This window comes from Psammomys obesus, unplaced genomic scaffold, assembly GCF_907164565.1.
Source record: "Psammomys obesus unplaced genomic scaffold, mPsaObe1.curated_primary_1811, whole genome shotgun sequence".
NCBI classification, from domain to species: domain Eukaryota; kingdom Metazoa; phylum Chordata; class Mammalia; order Rodentia; family Muridae; genus Psammomys; species Psammomys obesus.
In genome coordinates, this window is record NW_026596396.1 from 2,216,177 (window position 1) to 2,232,084 (window position 15,908).

The 15,908-nt window shown below is 38.8% G+C and overlaps 1 protein-coding gene across 1 annotated transcript; it reads left to right on the top strand.

Moving 5' to 3' along the window:
* Positions 1-8,211: 8,211 nt before the first annotated feature.
* On the top strand, positions 8,212-8,764 carry LOC129669353 (MICOS complex subunit Mic27-like). The gene is given in 2 exon segments (XM_055597548.1): positions 8,212-8,397; positions 8,399-8,764. Coding segments are annotated over 2 exon segments (543 nt in total). The 5' UTR covers positions 8,212-8,220.
* Positions 8,765-15,908: the final 7,144 nt, after the last annotated feature.

The following is a 15,908-nucleotide window of genomic DNA, read 5'->3' on the forward strand; positions in this document are numbered from 1 at the left end:
TAAGATGTGGGATATAGTAAGATCTGGAGAGGACAGGAATCCCACAAGGAGAGCAACAGAACCAGAAAATTTGAACATAAGGGTCTTTCCAGAGACTCATATTCTAACCAAGTACCAGGCATGGAGGTAACCTAGAACCCCTGTAGAGATGTTGTCCATGGCAGCTTAGTGTCCAAGTGGGTTACATAGTAATGGAAAGAGGGACTGCCTCTGACATAATCCGATTGGCCTGTTCTTTGTTCACCTCCCCCTGATGGGAGAGCAGCCTTACCAGGCCACAGAAGTTGACAATGCATCCATTGTTGATGTGATCTGATAGACTAAGATCAGAAGGAAGGAGAGGAGGACCTCCTTTATCAGTGGACTTGGGGAGGGGCATGCATGAAGAAGGGGGAAGAAGGGTGGAATCAGGAGGAGAGGAGGGAGGGGCTTATGGGGGGTACAAAGTGAATAACCTGTAATTAATAAAAATAAATAAATTTAATTATAAAAAAAGATAAAAGAAATTGACGAATTTCTATATTCAGCTAAAACACCCAAATTAATTCAAGAAGAGTTCAACAATCTAAACATACTCCATAACAAAGGAGAATGAAACAGTAGCAAAAAGCCTTCCTGTTATAAATGATTTCAGGGCCAGATGGACACACACACACACACACACACACACACACACACACACACAAATTCTACTGGACTTTCAAAGAACTACAACTAATAATTCTTAAATTGTTTTTAAAAATAGAAATAGAAGGAATTTCAGGGCATGGTGGCACACTCCTTTAATCCCAGCACTCATAGAAGCAGAAAGTCCAGAACAGTCAATGTTATACAAAGAAACCCTGTCTCAATAAAAAAAAAAAGAAAGTAATAGGAGGAATAATTCCCAAACTCACACTCTAATATCCGAACCAGATAAAGTCACAACAGAACACCAAAACTGCAGACCAAAATCCAAGATGAGCATACATGCAAAAATCCTCAACAAAACACTAGGATGTTTAGCCTTTATTATATGGCTAATATCCACCTATGAGTGAGAATAGGATAAAAATGTTATAATCTATACTCCTAAAGAAGATAAACAACAAGGAAAACCATAGGGAAGATGTTCAATCCTCATTCAGAAGGACAAATATGATAGACATTCAAAGCAGAAGAAGACAGGGAAAAGGACAGGAGCCTACCACAGGAGCCTCTGAAAGACTCTACTGATCAAGGTATTGAAGCAGAGGCTGAGACTCATAGCCAAACTTTGAGCAGAACACAGGGAACCTTATGAAAGCAGTGGGAGATAGAAAGACCTGGAGGGGACAGGAGCTCTAAAAGGAGACCAACAGAGCCATAAAAACTGAGCCTTGGGAGCCCTGAAGGGAATGATACCCCAACCAAGGACATGGGGATGACCTAAAACCTTGCCTCAGATATAGTCTGTAGCCTCAGTATCCAAGTGGGGTCCCTAGTAAGGAGAGCAGGGGCTTTCCCTGGCATGAGCTCAGTGACTACCTCTCTGAGTATCTCCCCATGGGGTGAGGGGGTGTAACGTTGCTAGGCTACAGAGGAAGACAATGCAATTAGTCCTGATGAGACTTGATAGGCCAGGGTCAGATAGAAAGGGAGGAGAACCTCCTTTATCAGTGGACTAGAGGAGGGGCATAAGGGGAGAAGAGGGAGAAAGGGTGGGATTGGGAGGAGAATAGGGAGGGGACCATAGCTGGGATAAAAACTGAATAAATTGTAACAAATAAAAATAATAAAGAGGGGGGGCGGAGCCAAGATGGCGACAAGCACACACAGTTTCTGAGCTGTGGAAGAGATAAACTTCTGAGTTGGTGAGAGGAAGGACTTCTGAAGCATGGGAAACGACGGGGAGACTTTCTAAACAACAGGGAACATCGCAGGAGGTGAAAACCTTGGTCTCGGGTCACCCAGGGAAAATTTATAGCACTAAGTGCCTGCAAGAAGAAATTCATAACATCACATACAAACAACTTAATGGCCCAACTGAAAAACTTAGAAAAAAAAGAAGCAGATACACCCAAGAGGGGCAGATGGCTGGAAGTAATCAAACTCAGGGCTGAAATCAATCAATTAGAAACAAATAAAACTATCCAAAGAATCAATGAAACAAAAAGCTGGTTCTTTGAGAAAATCAACACGATAGACAAACCCTTAGCCAAACTAACTAAAAAGCAGAGAGAAACTATCCAAATCAGCAAAATCAGAAATGAAAATGGGGACATAAGTACAGACACTGAGGAAATCCAAACGATTATTAGGTCATACTACAAAAGCCTATATGCCACAAAATTTGAAAATCTAAATGAAATGGAAAATTTTCTTGACAGATTCCATCTACCAAAATTAAGCCAAGATAGAAAGACTGAATAGCCCTATATCTCCCAAGGAAATTGAAGCAGTCATTAACAGTCTCCCCTCCAAAAAAAGCCCTGGACCAGATGGCTTCAGCGCAGAATTCTACAAGACCTTCAAAGAAGTGCTAACAGCAATTCTCCTCAAACTATTCCACAAAATAGAAACAGAAGGAACACTACCAAACTCATTCTATGAAGCCACAGTCACCTTGATACCTAAACCACACAAAGATCCAACAAAAAAAGAGAACTTCAGACCTATCTCTCTTATGAACATTGATGCAAAAATACTCAATAAAATACTTGCAAACCGAATCCAAGAACACATCAAAGATATCATCCACCATGACCAAGTAGGCTTTATCCCAGGCATGCAAGGGTGGTTCAACATATGGAAATCCATCAATGTAATCCACCACATAAACAAACTGAAGGAGAAAAACCACATGATCATCTCCTTAGATGCCGAAAAAGCATTTGACAAAGTCCAACACCCATTCATGTTTAAAGTCTTGGAGAGATCAGGGATACAAGGCACATACCTAAAGATAGTAAAGGCAATATACAGCAAGCCTATAGCCAACATCAAACTCAATGGAGAGAAATTTAAATCAATCCCACTGAAATCAGGGACAAGACAAGGCTTCCCATTGTCTCCATATCTCTTCAACATAGTACTTGAAGTCCTAGCCAGAGCAATAAGACAACTAAAGGAGATCAAGGGGATACAAATTGGAAAGGAAGAGGTCAAAGTGTCACTATTTGCAGATGATATGATAGTATACATGAGCAACCCCAAAAATTCAACCAGAGAACTCCTTCAGCTGATAAACACCTTCAGCAAAGTGGCAGGATACAAAATCAACTCAAAAAAAATCAGAAGCCCTCCTGTATACCAAAGACAAAAGGGCCGAGAAAGAAATTAGGGAAACAACACCCTTCACAATAGCCACTAATAACATAAAGTACCTTGGTGTGACTCTAACCAAGCAAGTGAAAGACTTGTTTGAGAAAAACTTCAAGTCTCTGAAGAAAGATATCTAAGAAGATCTCAGAAGATGGAAAGATCTCCCGTGCTCATGGATTGGTAGGATTAACATTGTGAAAATGGCCATCCTGCCAAAAGCAATCTACAGATTCAATGCAATTCCCATCAAAATACCAACTCAATTCTTTACAGACCTTGAAAAAAAGAGTCTCAGCTTCATATGGAGAAACAAAAAAAAAACCCAGAATCACCAAAACGATCCTGTACAACAACAGATCATCTGGAGGTATCTCCATCCCCGATCTCAAGTTGTACTACAGGGCAACAGTAATAAAAACTGCATGGTATTGGCATAGAAACAGAAAGGAGGATCAATGGAATCACATAGAAGACCCAGAAATAAACCCACACACCTAAGAATACTCAATATTTGACAAAGAATCCAAATCCATTCAATGGAAAAAAGACAGCATATTCAACAAATTGTGCTGGACCAACTGGATGTCTACATGCAGAAAAATGAAAATAGATCCATATTTATCACCCTGCACAAAACTAAAGTCAAGGTGGATCAAGGACCTCAACATAAAACCAGATACTCTAAATCAGTTGGAAAAAAAGTGGAGAACAGCCTAGAACTCATTGGCACAGGAGACAACTTCCTGAACAGAACACCAACAGCACAGGCTCCTAGAGCAACAATCAATAAATGGGACCTCATGAAACTGAAAAGCTTCTGTAAAGCAAAAGACACAGTCATCAAAACAAAATGACAGCCTACAGATTGGGAAAGAATTTTCACCAACCCTTTATCTGACAGAGGGCTAATATCCAGTATATATAAAGAACTAAAGAAGCAGAAAAGCAACAAACCAAGTAATCCCATTAAAAAATAGGGAACAGAGCTAAACAGAGAATTCTCAAAGAGGAACATCGAATGGTAGAAAAACACTTAAAGAAATGCTCAACCTCATTAGCCATTAGGGAAATGCAAATCAAAACGACCCTGAGATTTCACCTTACACCCATCAGAATGGCCAAGATGAAAAATTCAAGTTATAGCACATGCTGGAGAGGTTGTGGAGGAAAGGGAACCCTCCTCCATTGCTGGTGGGAATATAAACTGGTACAACCACTTTGGAAGTCAATCTGGCACTTTCTCAGAACTAGGAATAGTGCTACCCCAAGATCCCTCTATACCACTCCTAGGTATATACCCAAAATTTGCTCAAGTACACAACAAGGACATTTGTTCAACCATGTTTGTAGCAGCTTTATTTGTAATAGCCAGAACTTGGAAACAACCCAGATGTCCATCAACGGAGGAATGGATACAGAAATTGTGGTATTTTTACACAATGGAATACTATTCAGCAATCAAAAAGGAGGAAAACATGAAATTTGCAGGCAAGTGGTGGGATCTAGAAAAGATCATTCTGAGTGAAGTATCCCAGAAGGAGAAAGACAAACATGGTATATACTCGCTTATATAGACCTACAAAATATGATAAACTTAATGAAATCTACACACCTAAAGAAGATAATCAAGAAAGTGGACACAGGCGAAGATGATCAATCCTCATTTAGAAAGACAAATTGGATGTGCATTGAACGTATGACAGGAGTCTACCACAAAAGGCATCTGATAGACTCTACCTAGCAGTGTTTCAAAGCAGACACTAAGACTCATAACCAAACCTTGGGCAGAGTGCAGGGAAGCATATGAAAGAAGGGGAGTTAGTATGATATGGAAAGGATAGGAGCTCTACAAGGACCAAATATATCCGGGCACAGGGTCTTTTCTGAGACTGACACTCAACCAAGGACCATCTACGGATATAACCTAGAACTTCTGCTCGGATGTGGCCCGTGGTAATTCAGTAACCAAGTAGTTTTCCAAAGTAAGAGGAACAAGGACTATTTCTAACAGGATCTCAAGGGCAGGCTCTTTGACCTCCCCCCCCCCAGGGAAGGAGCAGTCCTGTTATGCCACAGAGGAGGACTTTGCAGCCAGCCCTGAAGGTACCTGATAAAACAGGGTCAAATGAAAGGGGAGGAGGTCCTCCCCTATCAGTGGACTTGGAAAGGGGCAGGGAGGAGACCAGGGAGGGAGTTGGGGAGGGGGAGGGAATGAGGGAGCGGGATACAGCTGGGACACAGAGTTAACAAATTGTAACTAAAAAGAAAATTATAATTAAAAAAAATAATAAGAAGAAGAAAGAAAGAAAAGGAAAACTGAAGATTGTATCGGGATAAGTGGTATGGTTATTTAATTAATTACTATAATCTATTAATAAATTCACTAATAAATTTTTAAAAACACTAGCAAACCAAATGTAGGCTTGCATCAACAAGATCACCCATCATTATCAAGTTTAGTTCATCCCAGAAATGCAGGGAGAGTGGGACTGGAAAGAGGATACCTTGACATAATAAAGGTAATATATAAGAAATCCATAGCCAACATCATATTAAATGGAGAAAATCATGAAGCAGTCTTACTGGGGTCAGGAAAGAGGTGGTCCACTATTTCTGTTCCTTTTCAATATGGTGCTTTAAATAATAGCTGTAGCAATAAGACAAGAGTAGAAACTTAAAGGGACACAAATAGGAAAAGAAAAAGTCAAATTTTCCCTATTTGCAGATGATATGATGTATATAAGATTCCCCCCCTAAAAAAAAGACACCAGAAAACTTCTAGAAACAACAATCTTATTAGAGTGGAAAGATAAAAAACCAACTTTAAAAACCACTAACCTTTTTATATACCAACAACAAACACAGTGAGAAAGAGGTCCTGGAAATGTTCCCATTTACAATAGGATCAAAGACAACAAAGTATCTTTGAATAAACATTAACTATGGCGATGAAAGACTTTTACAATGGAAAGTTTAAATCTATGAAGGAGATTGACAAAGACTCCAGAAAATATAGTGATAGCCCATTGATTGGTAGAATTAATATTGTGAAAACATCCTACCAAAAGCAATTTACAGATTCAATGCAACCCCTCATACCCAAAATATTACTCACAAAAAGAGAAAAAAAATTCTAAATTTCATATGGAACTAGTAAAGGTTCTGAAGATGGCTATTCAGCTGTCTTGCCCATAAAGAATAATTATTGATCTGTACATGGTGACACACGACTTCAGTTCCAACACTAAAGGGGTGGAGGCAGGTGGATCTCTGTGTTTTAGGCCAGCCTAGTCTACAGAGTTCCAGGACAGACAGGGCTACATATAGAAACCCTGTTTCAAAAACCAAAAACAAAAAAATTAATAAAAAAATAATATTTGAATTTTTGCCATTCCAGATTTCATTATAGATCTGTAGTAATAAAACCAATATGATACTGGCACTCTCTCTCTCTCTCTCTCTCTCTCTCTCTCTCTCTCTCACACACACACACACACACACACACACACACACACACACACACACACACACAAAACAGACATGTAGACCAAAAGAAGAAAATTAAAAACCCAAACATAAATACATGGAACTTCAGCCATCTGATGTTTGACAGAGGCCAAAAACATACATTGGATAAAAGCATCTTGAATAAATGGTGCTGGGAGAACTGGATGTTTCCAATGGAGAAGAATGGAATTAGTCTCATATCTTTCACCCTGCACAAAAATTAGCTCCAGTTGGATCAGAAACCTCAATTTGAAACCTGAGATACTAAACTTGATAGAAGAAAATATAGGCAGTACCTACATGACATAGGTGTAGGAATGTGCTTTCTGAGTAGGGCTCAATTTTTTCAGGAATCAAGGCCAACAATGACAAGTGGGATCTTAGAAAATATAAAAGCTTGTGTACAGCTAAGGAAACAATTGAGTAAAGGTGAAAGCCATAGAGTGAGCATCATGCTAGCTATCCATCTGACAGTAATTTACTATCTAGAATATACGAAGAACTCCAAAAACAAAAAGCCAAGGAAACAAATGACCCAATTAAAATGGGTGAGTGATTTAAACAGATCTAAATAAAGTAAATAAGAATATCTAATACTTCAGAAATATTTATAGTCCTTAGCAATTATGAAATTCAAATTAAAACAACTTCTAGATTTCATCTCACCCCAATTAGAAAGGCTAAGATCAACAAAGCAGCTGACAACAAATGCTAGTGAGGTTGTGGGAAAGGCATTGCAAATTAGTCCAGCTACTATGGAAACAAAAATCAGTGTGGATAACTTGAAGAAGCTAAAAATAAATCTAGCATATGACCCAGCTATAATACTCCTTTACCCAAAGGACTGAACATCCTACTTCCCAGATACTTGCTCAACCATGTTCACTACTGCTCTTAGTGACAATAACTAAGAAATGGAAATATTGTAAATGCTTTTCAGCAGAATGGATAATGAAACCATAGTACACCTTCACAATGGAATCCAGCTGTAAAGAAAAGAAAATCCAGCTGGGCATGGTGGCACATGCTTGTAATCCCAGCACTCAAGGAAACAGAGGCAGAGGGATCTCAGTGAGTTTGAGGCCAGCCTGGTCAACAGAGTAAGTTCCAGTACAACCAAGGCTACACAGAGAAACCCTGTCTTGAATAACCAAAAGAAAGAAAAAGAAAAAGAAAGAAAACACAGTTCTTTGCAGGTAAATGGATGGAACCAGAAAAATTCATATTGAGGTAACCCAGACCCAGCAATACAAAAACCAAATGTTCTCTCTTATTGGAGGTGCCTTGCCCCAAATATTCACATGTGAGTATGTAATAACATGGAGTAAGAACAGTAGAAAGTATTAATGGAATGGGGCTTGAAAAGGGAATAGTGACACTCTCCATCCGAAAGATTGAGTTCAGATGGTCATAGGTGTGGTGGCCTTTAGGATGGGAAAATTGACAATCATGCCTGCAGGTCTGATATATGCCTCAATAACTGTACATCTGGCCAAAGAAGAACTCAAAAAGAAGCTAGTGAGACCAGAACAGCTCCCAATATATACTGTAGCAACTTTCCATTCTAAATATGCTGAACAGCCTGGTTATTTACAAATGGGCTTTGCAATCTATCAGGACTACAACTGTTCATTATGTTGGCTGGTGCAAGGGTGTTTATGTCTTTATGAAGAATGGGATAATGGATACAGTACAATTTGGAAAAGATGCATATGTTTATTTGAAGAATCCTCAAGATTTTCTTCCCAAAGTGGGAGTAATTACAGCTTTAGGACTGGCAGATTTGGTTTCAGCAAGAAGCGGTTCTAGATTTCAGAAGATTGCTTATCCACTAGGATTGGCCACATTAGGAGCAACTGTTTCCTACCCAGCTCAGTCAGTAATAACTGCAAAGATAACTGGAGCCAACAAACTTATTGCATGCACAGCAATAACACTTGGACTGATAGTACTCCCAACAAGAACTATACATTAATAAAACCCTAGTACCAGAGATATGAAACCTTCTTTTGAGTGCTTGACCAGGGTAGTCCAGGTGACTTCCAAGCCAAAAAGTGCTTATTGCTGTTGTCTTTGGTTTCCTTTCACCGTTTGAAGATAAGCCCCTATTGCCAAAGGCAATTAGGACAGAGGACTTATATGATTTGAGCTGGATTTAATCCAAAAGCCTCCTTCCTGTTTTATACCTTTCAAAGTACCATAAAGCACTATGAGAGCTTACAACAGAAGGAAGCTATTAATAATCCTATGCAACTATGACACCTATGAAACACAACAGTGACCAGCATGGTTATATATCTGTAAAGATACAATATATGGCACTCCATATTTGTAAGAACCAATAGGTAATTGAACTTAAGTCCCACTGAAGAGGAGGGAAATCATACCTGGTACTAGAAACCAACCCAACTACACATTACAAGTTAGATCATGGATCTCAGAAGAGAATCAAATACTGTCACCATACTATAACAGTATAATTACATTCTGAGTCTTATTTTCATTCCCTCAGGTAAGTGTGGCTACAACACTCATCAAAAAAGCCTTTCTTTACTGGAAATTGAGACCATTACAGAAAACTACATGGATACCATGCAGAGATCAACAGATTGAGAGGATCCCAGCTGAAATAGATACATCTACCACACTTCTCCAGAGTCTGTGGCTCAGGAAACATTGCTGAAGAGGGTGTAGAAAAATTGTAAGAGCCATGATTTCACAAAGTGTGCTGTGAGGCTGTCTCCTAGGAATGACTGCATATAGACATGCTAATGCAGAAAAGGAAAAGTCTCGAGCAGTCCAGATATTAGATACAGAGCTGCAGGCAACTAATGATGTCTCAGAGAGGGAGAATTAATCTCTTAAAAGGATGAGCACCCTAATTGATTATCCAATACAAACTGGTCAGCGCTGAAACTATATGCAAACAAATAAAAAAATGAATTTAGAAGTGTGTGTGTGTGTATGTGTGTGTGTGTGTGTGTGTGTGTGTGTGTGTGTGGTGTGTTTGCAAGACTAATAATCAAAGAAAATGGCACTATCAATTTGAAAGTAAGTTAGCGTCAGAAAAGGCTGGAGGGAGGGGACATGGGAGCGACCAGAGGAAAAAAAGGGGAACCTGATGTAAAATTTTAATTAAAATTTTGGATTACTAATAATAATAGTAATACATTATTTATGGTGAATATAGAGATGTAAATGAATGAAGCTGAAAACTAAAGGGAAAGCAATGTTGAAAATAATAGAAAAAAATGAGGAATGTAACAAAATGTTATGGAGAAAATGGAAAAAGAGACAGATATTATAAAACTTAAAATTCAGGGCTGGTGATATGGCTCACAAGATAAAGCCACTTTCTTTGAAGTGTGGAAACTCAAGTTTAATCCCTAAAAACCACGTGGTAGGAGAGAATCAAAGTCTGCAGATTTTTATCTAAACTTTACATGGACCCTGTGACATTTGTGTGTTCACATACACATGAAAGATAAATGATTAAATGTAATAAAATAATTAAAATATAAGAAAACGAAAAGCAAAAGTGAAGAGATTTTCCCAATAATGAGAAAGTTAGAAACACAGTTAAATAGTTATGAAGAAGACTTAAAAATAAAAATGTAATACCTGATTTTTTCTTTAAAAAATACTACTGAAAGTGCAATAAATCTATTTGAAAGGGAAAACAAGAGTAAAAAAATATGTAAAAGAAAGAAATAAACAAATGTCCTTGTTGTATACTTGAGCATCTTTTGGATATATAGCTGGATCTTGAGGTAGCACAATTCCTAGTTGTCTGAGAAAGTGCCAGATTGCTTTCCAAAGTGGTTGTACAAGTTTACATACCCACCAACAATAGAGTAGGATTCCTCTTTATCCACAACCTCTCCAGCATGTGTTCTCACTTGAATTTTTGATCTTAGCCATTCTGATGGGTGTAAGGTGAACTCTCAGGGTCATTTTGATTTGCATGTCTCTGATGACTAAGGACTTTGAACATTTCTTCTATAATTTTTTTGAGAATATTTTCGGGACTTTGGAGCCTGGAATCAGCTTTTTCTTCTATTCCTAATATTTTTTGGATTTCGTCTTTTCATAGTGTCCTTGATTTCTTGGATGTTTTGTGCTTGGAACTTTTCTGATTTTACTTTTTTTTGTTTGTTTGTTTTGGAGAGGTGTATCAATTCTGCCATTGTATCTTCAGCACCTGAGATTCTCTTTTTCCATCTCTTGTATTCTATTGATGATGCTTACCTTTGTGGTTCCTGACCTTTTCTCTATCTTCTCCAGCTCCATGGTTTTCTCTGTTTGTGCTTTATTGATTCTCATTCTGTTTGCATGTCCTGCACCATTTACTTCATCTGTTTGAATGTATATTCCTGTCCTTCTATGATGGCATCTATTTTTTTGTTTCCTCTCTATATGCCACTAATTGTTCCCCTATTTGTTTGACTGTAGTTGCCTGCATTTCTTTGAGAGCTTTGGTCCTTTCCTCTCTATATGCCTCTATTTGTGTCTCTATTCATTTGTCTATATTTGTCTGTATTTCTTTGAGAGCTTTGTTTGTTTCTTCTTGTTTCTGCTTCTGGGACACTTTACTCAGGATGATCATTTCTAGATCCCACCAATTGCCTGCCACCAAATACCTTCTTTTCAGCACCTCACAAAACCTTGTCAAAAATTGACACTATATTCAGGGACAAAGCAAGCCTTAAGGGATACAAGAAGATCTAAATAATCTCTTGTATCTTATAAGACAATCATGGCCTAAAACCAAACCTCAACAACAGAAATAACAAAAAGCCCACATACACATGGAAACTTAACAACTCTCTTCTCAAAAACAGCTTGGTCAGGGAAGAAATGAAAAAATAAATTACAGACTTCCTAAAATTCAATGAAAATGAAGACACAACTTAGCCAAATTTACGGGACACAATGAAAGCAGTGTTAAGTGGAAAGTTCATAGCACAAAGTGCTTCCAGAAAGAAGTTAGAGACATCTCATACAAATAACTTAATGGAACCTCTAAAAGTCCTAGGGGAAAAAAAAGAGGCAGACACACCCAAGAGGAGAAGATAGCTGTATATAATCAAACTCAGAGCTGAAATAAATGAGGTAGAAATTAAGAAAACAATTCATGGAATCAGTGAGATTAAGAGCTGGTTCTTTGAGAAAATCAACAAGATAGACAAACTCTTAGCAAAACAAGCTAAAAGGCAGAGAAACACTATCCAAATCAATAAAATCAGAAACCAAAAGGGGTACATAACAACAGACACTGAAGAAATCCAAACAATCACTAGGTTTTACTACAAAAACCAATATGCCAAAAATTGGAAAATCCAAATGAAACGGACAATTTTCTTGATTGATTCCATTTTCAAAAATTGAATCAAGTTCGGGTAAATAAATTAAACATTCCTATATCCCTAAGGTAATAGAAGCAGTCATCAAAATTCTCTCTTCCACAAAAAGCCCAGGGCCAGATCCTACCAGACCTTCAAGGGAGAGCTAACTCCAATTCTCTTCAACCTATACCACAAAATAGAAACAGAAAGAACATTACCAAACTCATTCTATGAAGCCACAGTCACCATGATGCCTAAATCTCAAAAAGACCCAACCAAAAATGAGAACCTCAGACCTGTCTCTCTTATGACCATTGATGCAAAAAATACTCAATAAAATACTTGCAAACCAAATTGAAGAACACATAGAAGATATCATCCACCATGACCAAGTAGGCTTCATCCCAGGCACGCAGCCGTGGTTCAAAATATGGCTATCTATCAATGTAATACACCATATAAACAAACTGAAGGAGAAATACCACAGGATCATTTCCTAAGATGTCAAAAAATCATTTGACAAAATCCAACACCCATTCATGTTTAGTGTCTCAGATAGATCAGGGATACAACCACATACCTAAACATAGTAAAGTCAATATACAGTAGGCCTATAGCCAATATCAAACTCAATGGAGAGAAACTTAAATCAATCTCATTGAAAATAGGGACAAAGCAAGGGGTCCATTCTCTCTGTATCTCTTCAACATAGTGCTTGAAATCCTAGGTAGAGCAATCAGACAACTAAAGGAGATCAAGAGGATACAAATCAGAAAGGAAGAAATCAAAGTATCACTATTTGCAGACAATATGATATTACACGAGTGACCCCAATTTTTCAACAAGAGAACCCCTCAGCTGATAAACACCTTCAGTAAATTGGCTGGATACAACATTAACTAAAAAAAAAATCAGTAACCCTCCTGTATATGAAAAATAAAAGGGCTAAAAAAAGAAATTAGAGAAACTACACCCTTCACAATAGACACTAATAACACGAAGTACCTTGGTGTGACTCTAACCAAGCAAGTGAAAGACCTGAATGCAAAGAACTTCAAGTCTCTGAAGAAAGAAATTGAAGTAGATATCAGAAGATGGAAACATCTCCCATGCTCATGGATCCTTAGGATTAACATAGTGAAAATGGCCATCTCCCTAAAGCAATCTACAGATTCAATGCAGTTCCTATCAGAATACCTACACAATTCTTTACAGACCTTGAAAGAACAGTTTTCAACTTCATATGGAAAAACAAAAACAAAACAGAATTGCCATAACTATCCTGTACAACACCAGATTATCTGGAGGTATCGCCATCCCTGATCTCAAGCTGTACTATAAAGCAATAATAATAATAACTGCATGGTACTTGCATAAAAACATAACAACAATAGAGCTGAATAGAAGACCCACACTTATAGACATGCTAAACATCTTTAGTCATCAGGTAGAAGCAAATCAAAATGACCCTGAAATTTCACCTTACACCCATCAGAATGGCTAAGATCAAAAACTGAAGAGATGCTGAAAAAGATGTGGGGAAAGGGGAACCCTCCTCCATTGCTGGTGGGAATGCAAACTTGTACAACCATTTTGGAAATCAATCTGGAGCTTTTTCAAAAAAAATTAAGAATAGTACTACCTCAAGATCCAGCTACACTACTCCTAGGCATATATCCAAAATTTGCTCAGGTATACTACAAGGACATTTGCTCAAACATGTTCATAGCTGCTTTATTCATAATATCTAGAATGTGGAAACAACTCAGTTGTCCCTCAACAGAGGATTACATACAGAAATTGTGGTTCATTTACACATTGGAATAATACTCAGCAATTAAAAACAAGGAAATCATGAAATTTGCAGGCAAATAATGGGGGGACTACAAAAGATCATCCTGAGTGAGGTATCCCAGAAACAGAAAGACACATATGGTATACATTCATTTATAAGTGGATATTAGAAACATAACATAGGATAAACATACTAAAATCTGTAAACCTAAAGAAGCTAACTAAGGATGACCCTGGGTAAGATGATCAATCCTCATTCAGAAAGGTAAAGGGGATAGACATGGGAAGAGGAAGAAAACAGGGAAAAGGACAGGAGCCTACCATAGGGTGCCTCTGAAAGACTAACCAGCAGAGTGCTAAGGCAGATACTGAGACACATAGCCAAACTTTGGGCAGAGTGCAGGGACTCTTCTGAAAGAAAGGGGAGATGAAAGAAGTAGACAGGACAGGAGTCACACAAGGAAAGCAACAGAACCAAAAAATCTGGGCCCAGGGGTCTTTTCTGAGACTGATATTCCAACCAAGGACCATTCATCGAGATAACCTGGAACCCCTGCACAGATGTAGCCCATGGCAGTTCATTGTCCATGTGGGTTCTGTAATAAGGGGACCAGGGACTGCCTCTGACATGAACTCAGTGGCTGGCTCTTTGAACATCCCACCCCTGAGTGAGGAGCAGCCTTAGCAGGCAACAGAGGAGGACAATACAGCCAGTCCTGATGAGACCTGATAAGCTAGTGTTAGATGGAAGGGGAGGAGGACCTCCCCATCAGTGGACTTTTGGAAGGGCATGGGAGGAGATGAAGGATAGAGGGGGCTAAAGCTGGCATTCAAAATAAGTAAATTGTAATTAATAAAAAACTATTTTTAAAAAAGGCAGTTGATTTTTCTCTTATACAATATACACTGTCCACATTTTTCCCTCCCTTTGTTCATCCTGGCTGCCCCACCCCACCTCTCCTCTTTACCTGATCCACTCACCCTCTATTTCCACCTCAGAAAAGAGCAGGCCTCTAAAAGACAACAGCTAAACAGCACCAAACAAGAAAAGGCAAAAGCCCTCATATTGAAGCTGGGCAAGGCAACTCAATAGGAGAAAGTGTCCCAAGACCAGGCAAAAAAAAAAAAAAAAAAAAAAAAATTAGAAAACCTGCCACCTCTGGTAGGAGTCCCATAAAAACATCAAACTAACATCCATATCCTATACACAGAGGACATGTTACAGACCCATGCAAGCCTTGTGATTACCATTTCAGTCTCTGAGTCCTGCTTGTTTGATTCTGTTGACCATGTTCTCCTGGTGTCCTCTATCACCTCTCCTCCCCTGACTTCCTCCTCCTTTTCCCACAGGGTGGCCTGATATCAAGGAGTGGGAGATCTGATGGAAACCTCCAGTTTAGACTCTGTCTCTATGATGTCTAGCTGTGGGTCTCTGCATCCATTCCTATCTGCTGCCAGAGAAACCTGTCTGATGACTAATGGGCAAAGTACTGCTGTGTGAGTATACCAGAATATCATTAGGAATAATTTCACCTTTCAAGGGGGGATTTTTGTTGTTGTTGTTGTTGTTGTTTTGAATAGTTGTGTTTGGTTCTATCCTAGGTCACTGGGTTATCCCGTCTCCAGTACAATGGCCATCCAAGGGCATCAAGGATCATAAGCTCCTTCTTATGGCAGAGCCTCAAATTCAACCAAACATTGGTTGGCCACTCCAAGTTTCTCACAACCATTGCCCCAGCACATCTTGCAGCAGGACAGAATGCAGGTCAAGTGTTTTGTGGCTGGGTTGGTGTCAAACTTCTCTGTCATATCCGGCAGAGTCCTGTCTAGGGACTGAAACATGGGGATGAAGGTCCAGTACAGGTGCCAACTCGACCTCTCTATGTTCAATGAGCCCTGTGAATATTATCATTGGAAATGGTAACTTTACCCTGGGCTAATTAGCAATCTCGGCTGAATGATCTCAGCCAACAACTAAAC